Raw genomic sequence first — 15,798 nt, forward strand, 5'->3', positions numbered from 1 at the left:
GAAGAATGCTGGAATCTGACAAATGAATGATTTGTTTGTTCTCTCACAGTATTCACTTCTTCTGAGTTCTACAATGAAAGTTATTCAACTCATGGGTAAATGTGTTCATTTCCTGTTTCAGACATGATGTACAGTAAGAGCGATATTATCTATGTTTCCATCATTACTAGAATATAGCTGTTTGATGATGTGACATTATCACCAAATAGCAGTGATGGTTCATACACTACATTACCATAAGTATGTGGACAGGGGCATTGTCATGCTGAACCAGGAAAGGGCCTTCCCCAAACTGTTGCCACAAAGTTGGAAGCACAGAATTGTCTAGAATGTCATTGTATGCTGTAGCGTTAAGATTTCCCTTCACTGGAAGGGGCCTAGCCTGAGCCATGAAAAACAGCCCCAGACCTTTATTCCTCCTCCACCAAACTTTACAGTTGGCACTATGCACTGGGGCAGGTAGCCTTCTCCAGGCATCCGGTCATTTCTATATACCTATCAGCAACGGGTGTGGCTTAAAATGACCAAATCCAATAATTTGAAGGGGTGTCCACATACTTTGGTATATACAGTGCATTCGTAAAGTATTCACACCTTTTCCACATTTTGTTACGTTACAGCCTTATTCTAAAATTGATGAAATTGTTTTTTTCCCTCATCAATCTACACACAAAACCCCATAATGACAAAGCAAAAACCAGTTTTCAGAATTTTTTAATGGAAATATCACTTTTACATAAGTATTCAGACCCTTTACTCAGTACTTTGTTGAAGCACCTTTGGCAGCCATTACAGCCTCGAGTCTTCTTGGGTATGACGCTACAAGCTTGGCACACCTGTATTTGGGGAGTTTCTCCTGTTCTTCTCTGCAGATCCTCTCAAGCTCTGTCAGGTTGCATGGCTGTGTGCTCAATTTCATACACCTGTCAGCTGAAATAGCCCGAATCCACTAATTTGAAGAGGTGTCCACATACTTTGGTATATACAGTGTAGCTTACATAAACTAAAGTCTGTTGTTGTTCTCTCTGGATGGCTGGTCAGTGGGGTTTTCCTTTGATGGGTCTTGGAAAGGATTGTTTTATTCTATCACTATTGCTAAAACATAAGGCTTGGGTTACTCTCAACCCCGGTGTCTGTCTGTGAGCTCTATTGTGGAGACAGAACAAGGAAAAGGTGAGGGACAAGTGAGGGGTGAAGGACAGACAGAGACAGAGGAGACAAAGGAGGTGGCATTTGAGAGGAGGCTGTTAAAGTGACGTGTGGTCAGTCACAGTGCAGATCAATAGACTATCATGGTCTCTCATCGATGGCAGGGAGCTCATGTGGTTTTAAAGTCCCATTCACTCTGACCTGTTGTGGACCCATGAGACATGCTGCTGCCCTGCCTCTGCAACACACGCAGGCAGGCTGCCCATCAATAATGAATAAGGTGGGACACGATGGAACAGGCTGCAGGGGGCAACTAGCAAGGAGGTGACACTGTTTCACACTGCAGACAATCTCTTCCCCACTCACGTCTCTCCTCCTCTCCTCTCGTCACATATTGTCAAAAGCACCTGCGGTGTCACACATCTGTTCCCCCAGAAAGTCACCCATCGGTTTCTAATCCGAAATGAATCTGAGGTGAAGAGAGCTATGTTGGGACCTTCTGAGTGTAAGCTACCTGTAGCACCACAGAGGGCCTCAGTCAGTAGCAACACTGTAACAGGACTACAGGAGGCTCATTCATCAGACAGGAGGCTCTGATGTCATCTGTGCTATGGCCACCCTCATGATTTATACAACAAACGTTTCACTCATACATCCGTTGTGTCTAAGTGTATTATGTAAACACAGTCATACACAGTTATACCATGCGAAAAACATTCAAATGCAGTAGCACCCATGGAGTTATCAAGACACAACAAGGCCGACTTCAAATGCAATCATCCATAGGCAGCGTGTGAGTTTCAAGTTTGGGGAAGCAATTTCTTCACCATTTGCATAGTAATGTAAGATAGGCTGCTATTCTTAATGTGATAAGTAGATTGCAAAGTCATAATTTAGGCTAATAATATAACTCAGTCACTATGAGCAAAACAGACAGTTCTGAACAATGCATGCCTGAGTGTGTAGTGACAGAGAGTAGGCCTAATGAGAGATATTTCTTCTCTCTTTGCATGGGAAAAATGTGGCGTTTATAAACACATTTCATGCAATTCTACTACACTTAATGACTGGAGACATACTGCAACTTTGGTTTTAGAAGTGGGGGGACATCACTTTTGGGGGGGGGGGGGGGGTCGTGTAAACACTCCAAAAAGCCTACCCAACCGCTTGGAGGCCTCCGAATGGTCCTAAAGCACACCGTTGTCTCGATTTGTATCACATTCCAATTATAAAATGGGGGGGGGACAAAAATGCAATTTCAGAATGTAGACATGTCCCCCCCGTCCCATGTGAAAGTTGCGTCTTTGGGCCGAGGCCTATTTAACTGCTTTTCACTGACCGCTGCAACTCAACAATCAGCTATTTGGTAGGCTATTTGCCCTGCACACTACCCAAATTGCATGCTTAAAACAATCCACAGCTAATTGACCTAATTGACCTAATGACACTCTGTGGCCATATCATGCTTTCTGGTGTAGTATTTTGAATGATTTTATTTATTTATGTATAGGCACAAGTCATTCTAAAGCTAATTTTGACAAATTTAATTAAAAAGGGGAAGCTTATCTTACCCTAGCTTATTGAATGCACTGCCTTTGCCGACATCAATGTGAAAGTATCCTATGCATAAAACAGCTGGCATGTTTACAAGGCCGAGTTCAAAGGCTAACATCAAATTCAAAGCAATCGGTGCACTGCCTAAACGGCTGACCGTTCAGGCAGAAAACTGTCTGGCACTGTCTCTGCTCTCTGCTTTCTTAAAGTGAGAGAAAGGCGTGCAGGCTGGCAGTTACTCTCCGAAAGCCAGCCAAGCAATAGGCTAAACAGCCTTTGCATTTTAATCCGGATTGGAACGATTTGTCTAGTTTTTTGTTGCCTACTTTTACATTTTTGGTCTTTAAATAGGGTATGGCAACTGCCCTGGGTTTGAGTATGAGCTGAGATGAGGAGAGTACAAAGAAAGAGGATGTTCAGACAGTTATCATCAGTAGCCTAGAAAGCTTAGGTTGTTTTTTCATGTGTGATGTTATGCAACCTATGTTTAGATATGGCTGGGAGACAGACATGAAAAGGCCATCTGTGCCCTCCTGTGTGATGTGGCAGCCAGCGTGGTGTCCCTATCTTTCGGTGTATAACTGTGTGGCTTTGTCACCAACTTCTGTGTCCAAACTGTCCATGTTTTCCACTCCATAAAAGGGGCACTGGTTTTCGTGGTGCACTGTGGTAAGTCGCAGACTATTTATACAGTAAAAGGGAACACAGACCTGCAATAGAGACTGGGTGTGTGAGTTTAGTCTCTAACTACAGTAGTCTGCCCAGTGTTATACATTTATGTCCTGTATGTATAAACACTGAGAAGATTTGTTGAAGCACACACTTGTAGCATTATAGTCATGATGACTGTCCGTCACTCACAGCCCACAATGCATCTACACCCACCTAAACGATGTTAACGGTCAATCCATCGTCATGGCAACTATGCTCCTCATCCCATCAACTGCCTCCCCGCCCACATAGGTCTCACGGCAACCGTCACTATGCAACCCCCTCCTCCTTCTCTGTTTCTCCATTTGTGAGGATGCGGGGGCAGAGAAAGAAAGAGGGATTAGAAAAGTTGGAGTGAGAGATGATTATACATCCAGAAAAATCTGATTTATAAGTAGAGTGGAGATGTTGAGGTAGAGGGTGGATTTCAGCAAAGCTTGAGATCTGTACAGAGCTGCTAAATAATATTACATTCTTAGAGAAGTCTGATTAAACTTAAATAGAGTAAAAGGAAGTTGTCTTTATACACAAGGTACATTAATACAGAACATCTTGTAGTTGAAACATAAGTTTAGATACAGTACATCATATAGTTTAAACACAAGGTACATCAATACAGTACCTCTTATAGTTCAAACACAATGAGGCCGTCATCCCCATCATTTGCATGAGGAAAAAACGGAGATATCATGGTCGACGGTCCGGGCGCCTTGTAAGGAGCCGTTGCCGAGAGGGTAATCTACCTTTACCATCGGTCCTATTAGCCAACATACAATCAATCAATAATAAAATATACAAACTACGAGCACGTATATCATACCAACGGGACATTAAAAACTGTAATATCTTATGTTTCACCCGAGTCGTGGCTGAACGACGACATGATTAACATACAGCTAGCGGGTTTTAAGCTTTTTCGGCAGGATAGAACAGCAGCCTCTAGTAAGACAAGGGGTGACGGCCTATGGATATTTGTAAACAACAGCTGGTGCACGAAATCTAAGGAAGTCTCAAGGTTTTTCTTGCATGGTGTAGAGTATCTCATGATAAGCTGTAGACCACACTATTTACCAAGAGAGTTTACGTCTATATTTTTCGTAGCTGTCTATATACCACCGCAGACCGATGCTGGCATTAAGACCACACTCAATGAGCTCTATCCGGCCATAAGCAAACAGGAAAACACTGATCCAGAGGTGGTGCTCCTAGTGGCCAGGGACTTTAATGCAGGGAAACTCAAATCAGTTTTACCTAATTACTATCAGCATGTTAAATGTGCAACCAGATGGGGAAAAAAGTCTAGACCACCTTTACTCCACACACAGAGATACGTACAAAGCTCTCCCTCGCCCTCCATTTGGCAAATCTGACCATAATTCTATCCTCCTGATTCCTGCTTACAAGCAAAAACTAAAGCAGGAAGCACCAGTGACTCGGTCAATAAGAAAGTGGTCAGATGAAGCAGATGCTAAGCTACAGGACTGTTTTGCTAGCACAGACTGGAATATGTTCCGGGATTCTTCCGATGGCATTGAGGAGGACACCACATCAGTCACTGGCTTCATCAATAAGTGCATCGATGACGTCGTCCCCACAGTGATCTTACGTACATACCCCAACCAAAAGCCATGGATTACAGGCAACATCCGCACTGAGCTAAATGGTAGAGCTGCTGTGTTCAAGGAGTGGGACTCTAACCCGGAAGCTCATAAGAAATCCCACTATGCTCTCCGACAAACCATCAAACAGGCAAAGCATCAATACAGGACTAAGATTGAATCGTACTACACTGGCTCCGACGCTCATTGGATGTGGCTGGGATTGCAAACAATTACAGACTACAAAGGGAAGCACAGACATGAGCTGCCCAGTGATACGAACCTACCAGACGAGCTAAATTACTTCTATGCTCGCTTTGAGGCAAGTAACACTGAAACATGCATGAGAGCACCAGCTGTTCCAGAACATCTGTGCGATCACGCTCTCCGTAGCCGATGTGAGTAAGACCTTTAAACAGGTCAACATTCACAAGGCCGCAGGGCCAGATGGATTACCAAGACGTGTACTCCAAGCATGTGCTGACCAACTGGCAAGTGTCTTCACTGACATTTTCAACCTGTCCCTGACTGAGTCTGTAATACCAACATGTTTCAAGCTGACCAAGAACAATAAGATAACCTGTCTAACCTGTCTACCGATGCGTAGCACTCACATCTAGAGCCATGAAGTGCTTTGAAAGGCTGGTCATGGCTCACATCAACACCATTATCCCAGAAACCCTAGACCCACTCCAATTTGCATACCGCCCCAACAGATCCACAGATGATGCAATCTCTATTGCACTCAACACTGCCCTTTCCCACCTGGACAAAAGGAACACCTATGTGAGAATGCTATTCATTGACTACAGCTCAGCGTTCAACAACATGGTGCCATCAAAGCTCATCACTAAGCTAAGGACCCTGGGACTAAACACCTCCCTCTGCACCTGGATCCTGGACTTCCTGACAGGCCGCCCCCAGGTGGTAAGGGTAGGGAACAACACATCCGCCACGCTGATCCTCAACATGGGGGCCCCTCAGGGGTGTGTGCTCAGTCCCCTCCTGTACTCCCTGTTCACTCATGACTGCATGGCCAGGCATGACTCCAACACCATCATCAAGTTTGCCGATGACACAACAGTGGTAGATCTGATCACCGACAATGATGAGACAGCCTATAGGGAGGAGGTCAGAGACCTGGCAGTGTGGTGCCAGGACAACAACCTCTCCCTCAACGTGATCAAGACAAAGGAGATGATTGTGGACTACAGGAAAAGAAGGACTGAGCACGCCCCCATTCCCATCGACGGGGCTGTAGTGGAACAGGTTGAGAGCTTCAAGTTTTTGGTGTCCACACCACCAACAAACTATCATGGTCCAAACACACTAAGACAGTCATGAAGAGGGCACGACAAAGGCTATTCCCCCTCAGGAGACTGAAAAGATTTGGCATGGGTCCTCAGATCCTCAAAAGGTTCTACAGCTGCACCATCGAGAGCATCCTTACTGGTTGCATCACTGCCTGGTATGGCAACTGCTCGGCCTCCGACCGCAAGGAACTACAGAGGGTGGTGCGTAAAGCCCAGTACATCACTGGGGCCAAGCTTCCTGCCATCCAGGACCTCTATATCACACTGTGTCAGAGGAAGGCCCTAAAAATTGTCAGAGACTCCAGCCACCCTAGTCATAGACTGTTCTCCCTGCTACCGCACGGCAAGCAGCACCGGAGCGCCAAGTCGAGGTCCAAAGGGCTTCTTAACAGCTTCTACCCCCAAGCCATAAGACTCCTGAACAGCTAATCAAAGGGCTACACAGACCCCTCTTTTACATTGCTGCTACTCTCTTTTTATAATCTATGCATAGTCACTTTAACTCTACCTACATGTACACTACCGTTCAAAAGTTTGGGGTCACTTAGAAATGCCCTTGTTTTTCAAAGAAAATCGCATTTTTTGTCCATTGACATAACATCAAATTGATCAGAAAAACAGTGTAGACATTGTTAATGTTGTAAATGACTATTGTAGCTGGAAACGGCAGATTTTTTATGGAATATCTACATATGCGTACAGAGGCCCATTATCAGCAACCATCACTCCTGTGTACCAATGGCATGTTGTGTTAGCTAATCCAAGTTTATCATTTTAAAAGGCTAATTGATCATTAGAAACCCTTTTGCAATTATGTTAGCACAGCTGAAAACTGTTGTGTTAATTAAAGAAGCAATAAAACTGGTCTCCTTTAGACTAGTTGACTATCTGGAGCATCAGCATTTGTGGGTTCGATTACAGGCTCAAAATGGCCAGAAACAAAGTACTTTCTTCTGAAACGCATCAGTCTATTATTGTTCTGAGAAATTAAGGCTATTCCAAGCGAGAATTTGCCAAGAAAATTAAGATCTTGTACAACGCTGTGTACTACTCCCTTCACAGAACAACGCAAACTGTCTTTAACCAGAATAGAAAGAGGAATGGGAGGCCCCGGTGCAAAACTAAGCAAGAGGACAAGTACATTAGAGTGTTTAGTTTGAGAAAGAGACGCCTCACAAGTCCTCAACTGGCAGCTTCATTAAATAGTACCCGCAAAACACCAGTCCCAATGTCAACAGTGAAGAGGCGACTCCGGGATGCTGGCCATCTAGGCCGAGTTCCTCTGTCCAGTATTCTTTTGCCCATCTTAATCTTTTCTTTTTATTGGCCAATCTGAGATATGACTTTTTCTTTGCAACTGGGCCTAGAAGGCCAGCATCCCAGAGTCGCCTCTTCACTGTTGACGCTGAGACTAGTGTTTTGTGGGTACTATTTAATGAAGCTGCCAATAGAGGACTTATTTTTCTTATCTTCTTAAAGCATTGTTGGTTAAGGGCTTGTAAGTAAACATTTCACTGTAAGGTCTACACCTATTGTATTCGGCACATGTGACAAATACAATTTGATTTGATGTACATCAATGCAGTACCTCTAATAGTCCAAACACAAGGTACATCAATGTGAAGTATAGTACAAATGTAACTGATGTACACTTATTGGCCACTACCATTTCTCAGTACAGGAAATGCTGTTAAAAACCACTATGACGTGGGTACACAGCTTCCTCTCCTGTGATGTTCTGATTGCTAAGGTGTTGTAACATCAACACTCTGTTGCTATTGCACAAATAACATAGTACTCTCAACCTCAACTAATGTGTCTACTGTGGCTGTGTAAGGATCATTGGTGTTCTGTTTCCATAGTCCTCCAAAGTGTTCCTTCCTGTCAAATATTTTCTGTCAGCTCCACACCAACACAGGAAATCACTGCTTCTCAGGGGAAGAGAATAAGATAAACAAGAAAAAGGGAGGACCAAAAAGAGAGAGAAAGAACATATCTTTCCAAATTGTTGTACCCTAGTCCTACAGAACGTGTTGTAACCACTTAGGTATTTTACAATGACGTTTGCCTGCCTCATAGTCTGAATATAGCTTTCACCACATACATTTGCACACTGCCAGTTTTAGTTTCCCTGTGACTCTGCTCTGTCATTATGTTTTCTTCAGGGAGGGAGAAAGAACCAGAGGGCAGCTCCTGGACAGAGGGGGTATGGCAAGGGAAGGAAGTCAAGGCAGGAGCATATGACTGTGGTGAAATGGTTACTCATTGACTGCCTGGCTGACTGGACTGGCTGACTGTTGCTACATGGGATAGAGAGCAGGACAGTGGAGTAGCTGTTGGATTACCTGGAAGATCAGGCCTGAGACGACTGTTGGGCTTTACTGTATATGAGGCTGTTTCTGTTTCTACATGCCTATCTCTAATTATTTTGAACAGTAGGTCATTATGTAGGTTACATCAGACACGTGTATGTTGTAGTACTGTACAGGCCTAGCGGGAGATGTTAACGTTTATATGTATAAGTGTTTGTTTCATAATCTACTGTATTTGTCAATAGTACAGTCCTGTGTGTCCATGCGTGTGAACTTATTGTAAAGACCGGGTCTTTCCGGTCAGGTATGGAGTTAGTGGCATGTGACAGTGGAGTGTGTTTATGGCTAATGACTGCCCCAATGTGAAAATACTTGTTATCTTCCTGTATGACAGAGAGAGAATGTGAGACAGAAAGAGAGAGAGACTCGCTGCTAAAAGACAAAGAAATAGAGAGAGATGTCTGAACAAGGGCACTGAAACGCAGTAAGTAGTACATTAATAGCACAGGGAGTTTGTCCGGCCTGGAAAGAAGGAAAGAAAGAGACAGAAAGAGAGAGAGAGAGGACAAGAGAGAGAGGGTAGAGAGAGAAAGAGAAAGGGCAGAGACCCTGTCACCTGCAGGACTTTGGTTCACAAGGCAGGAAACTTCACGATTCTGTCAGCTCCAGTGGAAGGAACATTGTTTTGGTGGAATGGGTCATGCTAATCCAGCCTGTAGCTTTGATCACATGTTGTTTTATTACCATCGTTGTGACTGAAAGGGTTGCTGCACATAAAATGACCTATGTAGAATAGCTGGAGTCAATTATGATCTTTGTTGTGGTGAGAAGCTAAGTACAAAGTTCCAGTTTGAGTGTGTGAATGTGTGTGTGTGTAAGTTTGGTCCTCTTCCATCATGAGATCCAGCAGGAGAAGTTAGTGACAATATATCTGTGTTTGGGACTGGAGATTGTTTGGGGCTGGGGATTACTGCAGTAAAGTATGTTTTCATCAAGCCCTTTCCCCTCTCATTCATTCTTCTGTACCCAGTGTGGAAGCAGAAACCCGATGTGTGGAACCGCCAGGGCCCCACATAGACGGCCCTTACAGCCAGACCACAGCGTACCTGCGTGGCACCGAGCGCTACAGTGACAACAGCAGGTGTCCTGGTCCTCCAGGCCCCCGGGGGCTTCCGTGTGTGGCCCCTCCCAGCTCGGCCAGCCTTGCCTGGGCCCTGCGAACACGTCATCAGCCTGCCAGTCTGGCCCTCCGCAAGCAAGAGGAGGAGGAGAACAAGAGGTGTAAGGCCAGTCTCTCTGACAGCTATGAGCTCTCCACAGACCTACAGGACAAGAAGGTACATGTAGGCCTGCCCTGAGGTGTGGTTAGAGTATATACACTATGGTTTGAACTGTGAAAGAGAAAGAACAAGCCTGACAACATGCATTACTTTACTGGCAGTGAGTGTTGTGGTATCCCTGTCTATAACCGCTCTGTCCCCTGTTCTGTCTCCTCTGTCAGGTGGAGATGTTGGAGAGAAAGTATGGTGGCTCCTTCGTGAGCCGCAGAGCAGCCCGGACCATCCAGACGGCCTTCCGCCAGTACCGTATGAACAAGAACTTTGAGCGCCTCCGCAACTCGGCGTCCGAGAGCCGCATGACGCGACGCATCATCCTGTCCAACATGCGGCTGCAGTACTCATTTGACGACCGCCAGGCGCAGCAGCAGGGGGCCGGAACACAGACCAACTTCACACACAGTGTGGGTATCGGCCCTCCTCATTCACCTGACACAGAGCGGACAGGAGACTACACACACCTAGAAGACTCCTTCTCCAAACAGGTCAGTCAGACAGCTGGTTCTTTAACTACAGCAGTAATATGTTGAATCGGGTGGCTGGTTAAAATAATCCTCAGTTGGAGATTCTATTCAATTCTATTCCTGTTTGAGTCTTTGTTTTGTCACACTGCCGGTTGAGTATCTGTACCTAATAACTGTACTGAGCTTCCTCTCACCATGTACAGGTAAAGTCCCTGGCTGACTCCATAGATGACGCCCTGACCTGCCGTGGAGGGCGGGATGACTCCCAAGAGGGTAGCAGGGAAGGCGGAGGCATCAGTGATGACTTTGGGGAGTGTGTGTGGAGCAGCAGCAGTAACCCCTCATCCCGCAGAGGCCTGGGTGAGAGATCTCGAGGAGGTGGAGGAAGCCTCAGCATGCATGGAGACAGCACAGCAACCTCCTACAGTGATGTCACTCTATACATGGATGACTGCATGCCCTCCTCGCCCCTGTCTCTGGACCGGGCCCCCAGCAGCACAGACACAGAGTACTGGGGCCCCAGGGGGGGCGTGGGGGGCCGTGAGGACAGCAGGGATACTGAGGGAGGGGGTAGTAGTAACAGCCGTCGCAGCACCCCCTGCACGGAGTGTCGAGACTACCGTCTAAGGGGCGCCCACCTGCCCCTGCTCACCATCGAGCCCCCCAGCGACAGCTCCGTGGACACTAGCGACCGTTCAGACCGTGGCTCCCTCAGCAGACAGATCTATGAGCAGGAGCCAGCAGGAGGAGCAGGCTCTCCTCAGGGAACCCTGAAACACTCCCCTAACACTCCCCGCCCTGTCTCCACAGCAGCAGCGCAGGGCCAGACCCGGACCCCTGGCCGGGGCCCCCCCCTGCCCACTCACATCCCCCATCACGTGGCACACCACCATCACCACCACCCTCACCACCACCAGTACCCAGACACACCCTCGTCCTCGTCCTCCCCCCAGCAGCCCCCCACCACCCCCTTGTCCTCCTCCTCCTCTGCTGCGCTGCCCCCTGGTGGCCTAGAACAGCCCTGTCTGTCTGACGGGGACAACGACTCTCTCAACTCCACCACCAACTCCAACGAGACGGTGAACTGCAGCTCTGGCTCCTCGTCTCAGGACAGCCTGAGGGAGCCCCTACCCCCTCTGGGCAAGCAGACCTACCAGAGAGAGAGTAGACACAGCTGGGACTCACCGCCATTCAACAACGACGTAGTGCAAAGACGCCAGTACCGCATCGGACTCAACCTATTCAACAAGTAAGACATTTGCAATCCATTCATATTTTACTACATAAACTACTTAAAACAAACAGCCACGTATCCCAATCATTGAAAGTAAAACCTTCAAAATAGGACAAGTAGGATATAGCGTCAAGGGAGTCTTGTCATTTTCTGATTGGTCTCTGTGGTTCTCAGGAAGCCAGAGAAAGGGATCCAGTACCTGATCGAGAGAGGCTTTGTGTCCGACACTCCGGTTGGGATCGCTCGCTTCATCCTGGAGAGGAAGGGCCTGAGCAGACAGATGATTGGAGAATTCCTTGGTAACCGGCAAAAACAGTTCAACAAGGACGTACTGGAGTAAGTCTGGGAATGAGGGAGGGAGAGAGGTAAAGGGGTATAATTCAGAATGGAAATATACAGTAACAGGGGATAACAGGGGATTACTAAATCCTTAATTTAGAGGGGATACATAAATCTATTCCATCCTTTTATTTTATTTTTATCCTGAAGACCTCTAATCGTCCCCAAGACCTGGTCCAACGTCCCCAAGACCTCTAATCCTGTGATATTTCCTAATTTTAGTGTGTTACTGGTAGTTATAAGGTTCTTACTCATACAGTGCCTTCGGAAAGTATTCAGACCCCTTCACTTTTTCCACATTTTGTTATGTTACAGCCTTATGCTAAAATAGATTTTTTTCCTCATCAATCAACACACAGTATCCCATAATGACAAAGCAAAAACAGGTTTTTAGATATTTTTGCAAATGTATTAAAAATAAAAAAACTGAAATATTACATTTACATAAGTATTCAGACCCTTTACTCAGTACTTTGTTTAAGCACCTTTGGCAGCGATTACAGCCTCAAATCTTCTTGGGTACGACGCTACAAGCTTGGCACACCTGTATTTGGGGAGTTTCTCCCATTCTTCTATACAGAGCCTCTCAAGCTCTGTCAGGCTGCACAGCTATTTTCAGGTCTCTGCAGAGATATTCAATCGGGTTCAAGTCCGGGATCTGGCTGGGCCACTGAAGGACATTCAGAGACTTGTCCCGAAGCCACTCCTGCGTTGTCTTAGTTGTGTGCTTAGGGTCGTTGCCCTGTTGGAAGGTGAACCTTCGCCCCAGTTTGAGGTCCTTAGCGCTCTGGAGCAGGTTTTCATCAAGGATCTCTCTATATTTTGCTCCATTCATCTTTCCCTCAATCCTGACTAGTCTCCCAGTCCCTGCCGCTGAAAAACATCCCCACAGCATGATGCTGCCACCACCATGCTTCATCATAGGGATGATGCCAGGTTTCCTCCAGACGTGGCGTTTTGCATTCAGGTCAAAGAGTTTAATCTTGGTTTCATCAGACCAGAGAATCTTGTTTCTCATGGTCCTTTAGGTGCCTTTTGGCAAACTCCAAGCGGGCTGTCATGTGCCTTTTACTGAGGAGTTGCTTCCATCTGGCCATTCTACTATAAAGGCCTGATTGGTGGAGTGCTGCAGAGATGGTTGTCCTTCTGGAAGGTTCTCCCATCTCCACAGAGGAACTCTGGAGCTCTGCCAGAGTGACCATGGGGTTCTTGGTCACGTCCCTGACAGAGGCCCTTCTCCCCTGATTGCTTAGTTTGGCCGGGCGGCCAGCTCTAGGAAGAGTCTTGGTGGTTCCAAATTTCTTCCATTTAAGAATGATGGAGGCCACTGTGTTCTTAGGGACCTTCAATGCTGCAGACATTTTTTGGTACCCTTCCCTAGAGTATTTCTGTTTTTTAATTTTAATACATTTGTAAAAATGTAAAAAAAAAACTGTTTTCGCTTTGTCATTATGGGGTATTGTGTGTAGATTGATGAGGGGAAAAAATTATTTTATCCATTTTAGAATAAGGCTGTAACGTAATAAAATGTGGAAAAAGTCGAGGGTTCTGACTACTTTCTGAATGCACTGTATATATTGGGCTTAAAACCATCTCAGCTTTGCAGATTCTAGATCATTTATTCTGATATTGCTCCCAGGTAGCTTGTTTCTGGTCACAGGTTCAGGAATGGCTGAACAAAAATCTATAATTAGCACTGCTGGGAGATTTGGAAAGCCATAGTCAATCAATCAACAATATAATAATACTCAAAAATATAAATCTTTAAATTACAATCTGTGGATACTATGCAATTAGAAAGCTTCAAACATATGTAAAACATCATAACACAGTTGAAAAAGATGAACGCATGGAAATCAAAAGAGGTGGCCTAAGGAGATAGATGGGATGGGCTGAGAGAAGCTGAGGGAATCTGGAATAGTTATGACTGATAACACTATGTATAGAGTACACATGGTATGTACTATCTATCCAAATTCAATGTATATAAAAAAAAAAAAACCATGTAAATGTATGTAAAATGTTAGTAAGATGTTTGTGTGGCAAAAAGCTGTGAAAACAAAAATATAAAACAGAAATGTCAAAATGTTGTCCTCCGACACGTGGGGAGGGGGGTTTAAAAAAGTCCTTGGGAGGCTACTGTTACAGTGTTGACTGTGTCTCCTGTGTGTGTTGTAGTTGTGTGGTGGACGAGATGGATTTCTCTGGGATGGACCTGGACGATGCTCTGAGGAAGTTCCAGGCCCAGATCAGAGTTCAAGGAGAAGCCCAGAAAGTAGAGAGGCTCATAGAGGCTTTCAGGTGTGTTTACAATGTATTCCTGTTTACGTGTACAATAGTCCTGCTTTGCCAAACTCATGGTTCTACTACATTGTTAGAGTGATAGAGAATGTGTGTTGTTTTTGGAAATCTCTCTTAAGATTTTACAACATATTCTTCTTTCTCCCAGTCAGCGGTACTGTGTGTGTAACCCAACGCTGGTCCGCCAGTTCCAGAACCCAGACACAATCTTCATCCTGGCCTTCGCCATCATCCTCCTCAACACGGATATGTACAGCCCCAACGTTAAGGCAGAGAGGAAGATGAAGATAGAGGACTTCATCAAGAACCTCAGAGGTGCGGTTGGAACAAACACATCCATACACATGCGCACAAACAAAATAATAATGTAACATTAAACTTAGCATATGGCTCCCCCTGGTGTTGGGAGAAATACAATTCTCAGGCACCCAGACTATAAATTAGCAGCGTACTGGGATAAATTATGACTATTGCCACTGCGTTTGTCTCATCCTTTTGGCTTGTATGAGTTCTGGGTCATGACTCGTGCCTCTCATACCTCCCAGATAATGCAAGTCTTGGGCCTTTCAATCAAATGAGCAACATAATACAGCAGGAAATAGATTGATGTAGGTGCATTTATACATGAACACATAACAGCCTGTCTCTTTCTCTGCATGTCTTCTAGGAGTGGACAACGGCCAGGACATTCCCAGGGATCTATTGGTTGGGATCTACCAGCGCATCCAGAAGTGGGAGCTAAGGACCAATGATGACCACGTGTCCCAAGTGCAGGCAGTGGAGAGAGTCATAGTAGGCAAAAAGCCTGTGAGTTGTCTGGGCTTGAAATGTAACTGTAGCCCCGTGTCATTTCCCTGTTTAGTCTGCGAGGAGCTGTGTAGTACTGGCTCTTGTTGCTATGTGTTACAGCTTTGACAAGCTGTAATACTAGTACATTCTTTGTGTTACTGCTCAGCCTTAAGGAGATTTAATACTAAACTCGTTTTTTTTTGTGTTTTGTGTAGGTGATGTCTCTGCCACACCGCAGGCTGGTATGCTGCTGTCAGCTCTATGAGGTGCCTGACCCCAACCGACCCCAGAGGACAGGAGTTCACCAACGGGAGGTCTTCCTGTTTAATGACCTGCTGGTGGTAAGGCTTCCTGTAACACGTCCTCATAACAATGGGAATTCCTATGAGAGCGTCCTACTATGGCTATGTAGAGTTGGAGACCACCAGGCTATCCTAAACAATATAGAAATATGTAAGAGTGATTTCCTCTTTTCCACTACCTAAACAACCATATCTTCTCCATTTGCTTCCTCAGGTGACTAAGATTTTCCAGAAGAAGAAGACTTCTGTGACGTACAGTTTCAGACAGTCCTTCCCTCTAGTGGAGATGCAAGTCCACATGTTCCAGAACTCCTGTGAGACCCTGTTCCCACCTCTGCCTGCTCCTCATATTCTTCACACAACTCAACCATCCATCTAGATACTACATTAACTGT

General features: G+C 45.6%; 1 protein-coding gene across 6 annotated transcripts in view; it reads left to right on the forward strand.

Annotated features, from left to right (window-relative positions):
• LOC115165739 (IQ motif and SEC7 domain-containing protein 1) overlaps positions 1 to 15,798 on the forward strand; it is a 60,701-nt gene that overhangs the window by 38,331 nt on the left and 6,572 nt on the right. For 4 of the 6 annotated variants that reach the window (XM_029719061.1, XM_029719066.1, XM_029719062.1 and 1 more), the window contains 9 exons: positions 9,668 to 9,974; positions 10,139 to 10,459; positions 10,642 to 11,687; positions 11,847 to 12,008; positions 14,190 to 14,312; positions 14,461 to 14,627; positions 14,980 to 15,119; positions 15,317 to 15,442; positions 15,618 to 15,717. In XM_029719061.1, coding sequence (XP_029574921.1) covers positions 9,668 to 9,974; positions 10,139 to 10,459; positions 10,642 to 11,687; positions 11,847 to 12,008; positions 14,190 to 14,312; positions 14,461 to 14,627; positions 14,980 to 15,119; positions 15,317 to 15,442; positions 15,618 to 15,717 — 2,492 coding nt within the window. Of the gene's footprint in view, positions 1 to 8,428; positions 8,761 to 9,667; positions 9,975 to 10,138; positions 10,460 to 10,641; positions 11,688 to 11,846; positions 12,009 to 14,189; positions 14,313 to 14,460; positions 14,628 to 14,979; positions 15,120 to 15,316; positions 15,443 to 15,617; positions 15,718 to 15,798 lie in introns of those variants that run through there. The other 2 variants (XM_029719064.1, XM_029719063.1) reach the window with 2 other exon arrangements.

Source organism: Salmo trutta, chromosome 28 (assembly GCF_901001165.1).
Source record: "Salmo trutta chromosome 28, fSalTru1.1, whole genome shotgun sequence".
NCBI classification, from domain to species: domain Eukaryota; kingdom Metazoa; phylum Chordata; class Actinopteri; order Salmoniformes; family Salmonidae; genus Salmo; species Salmo trutta.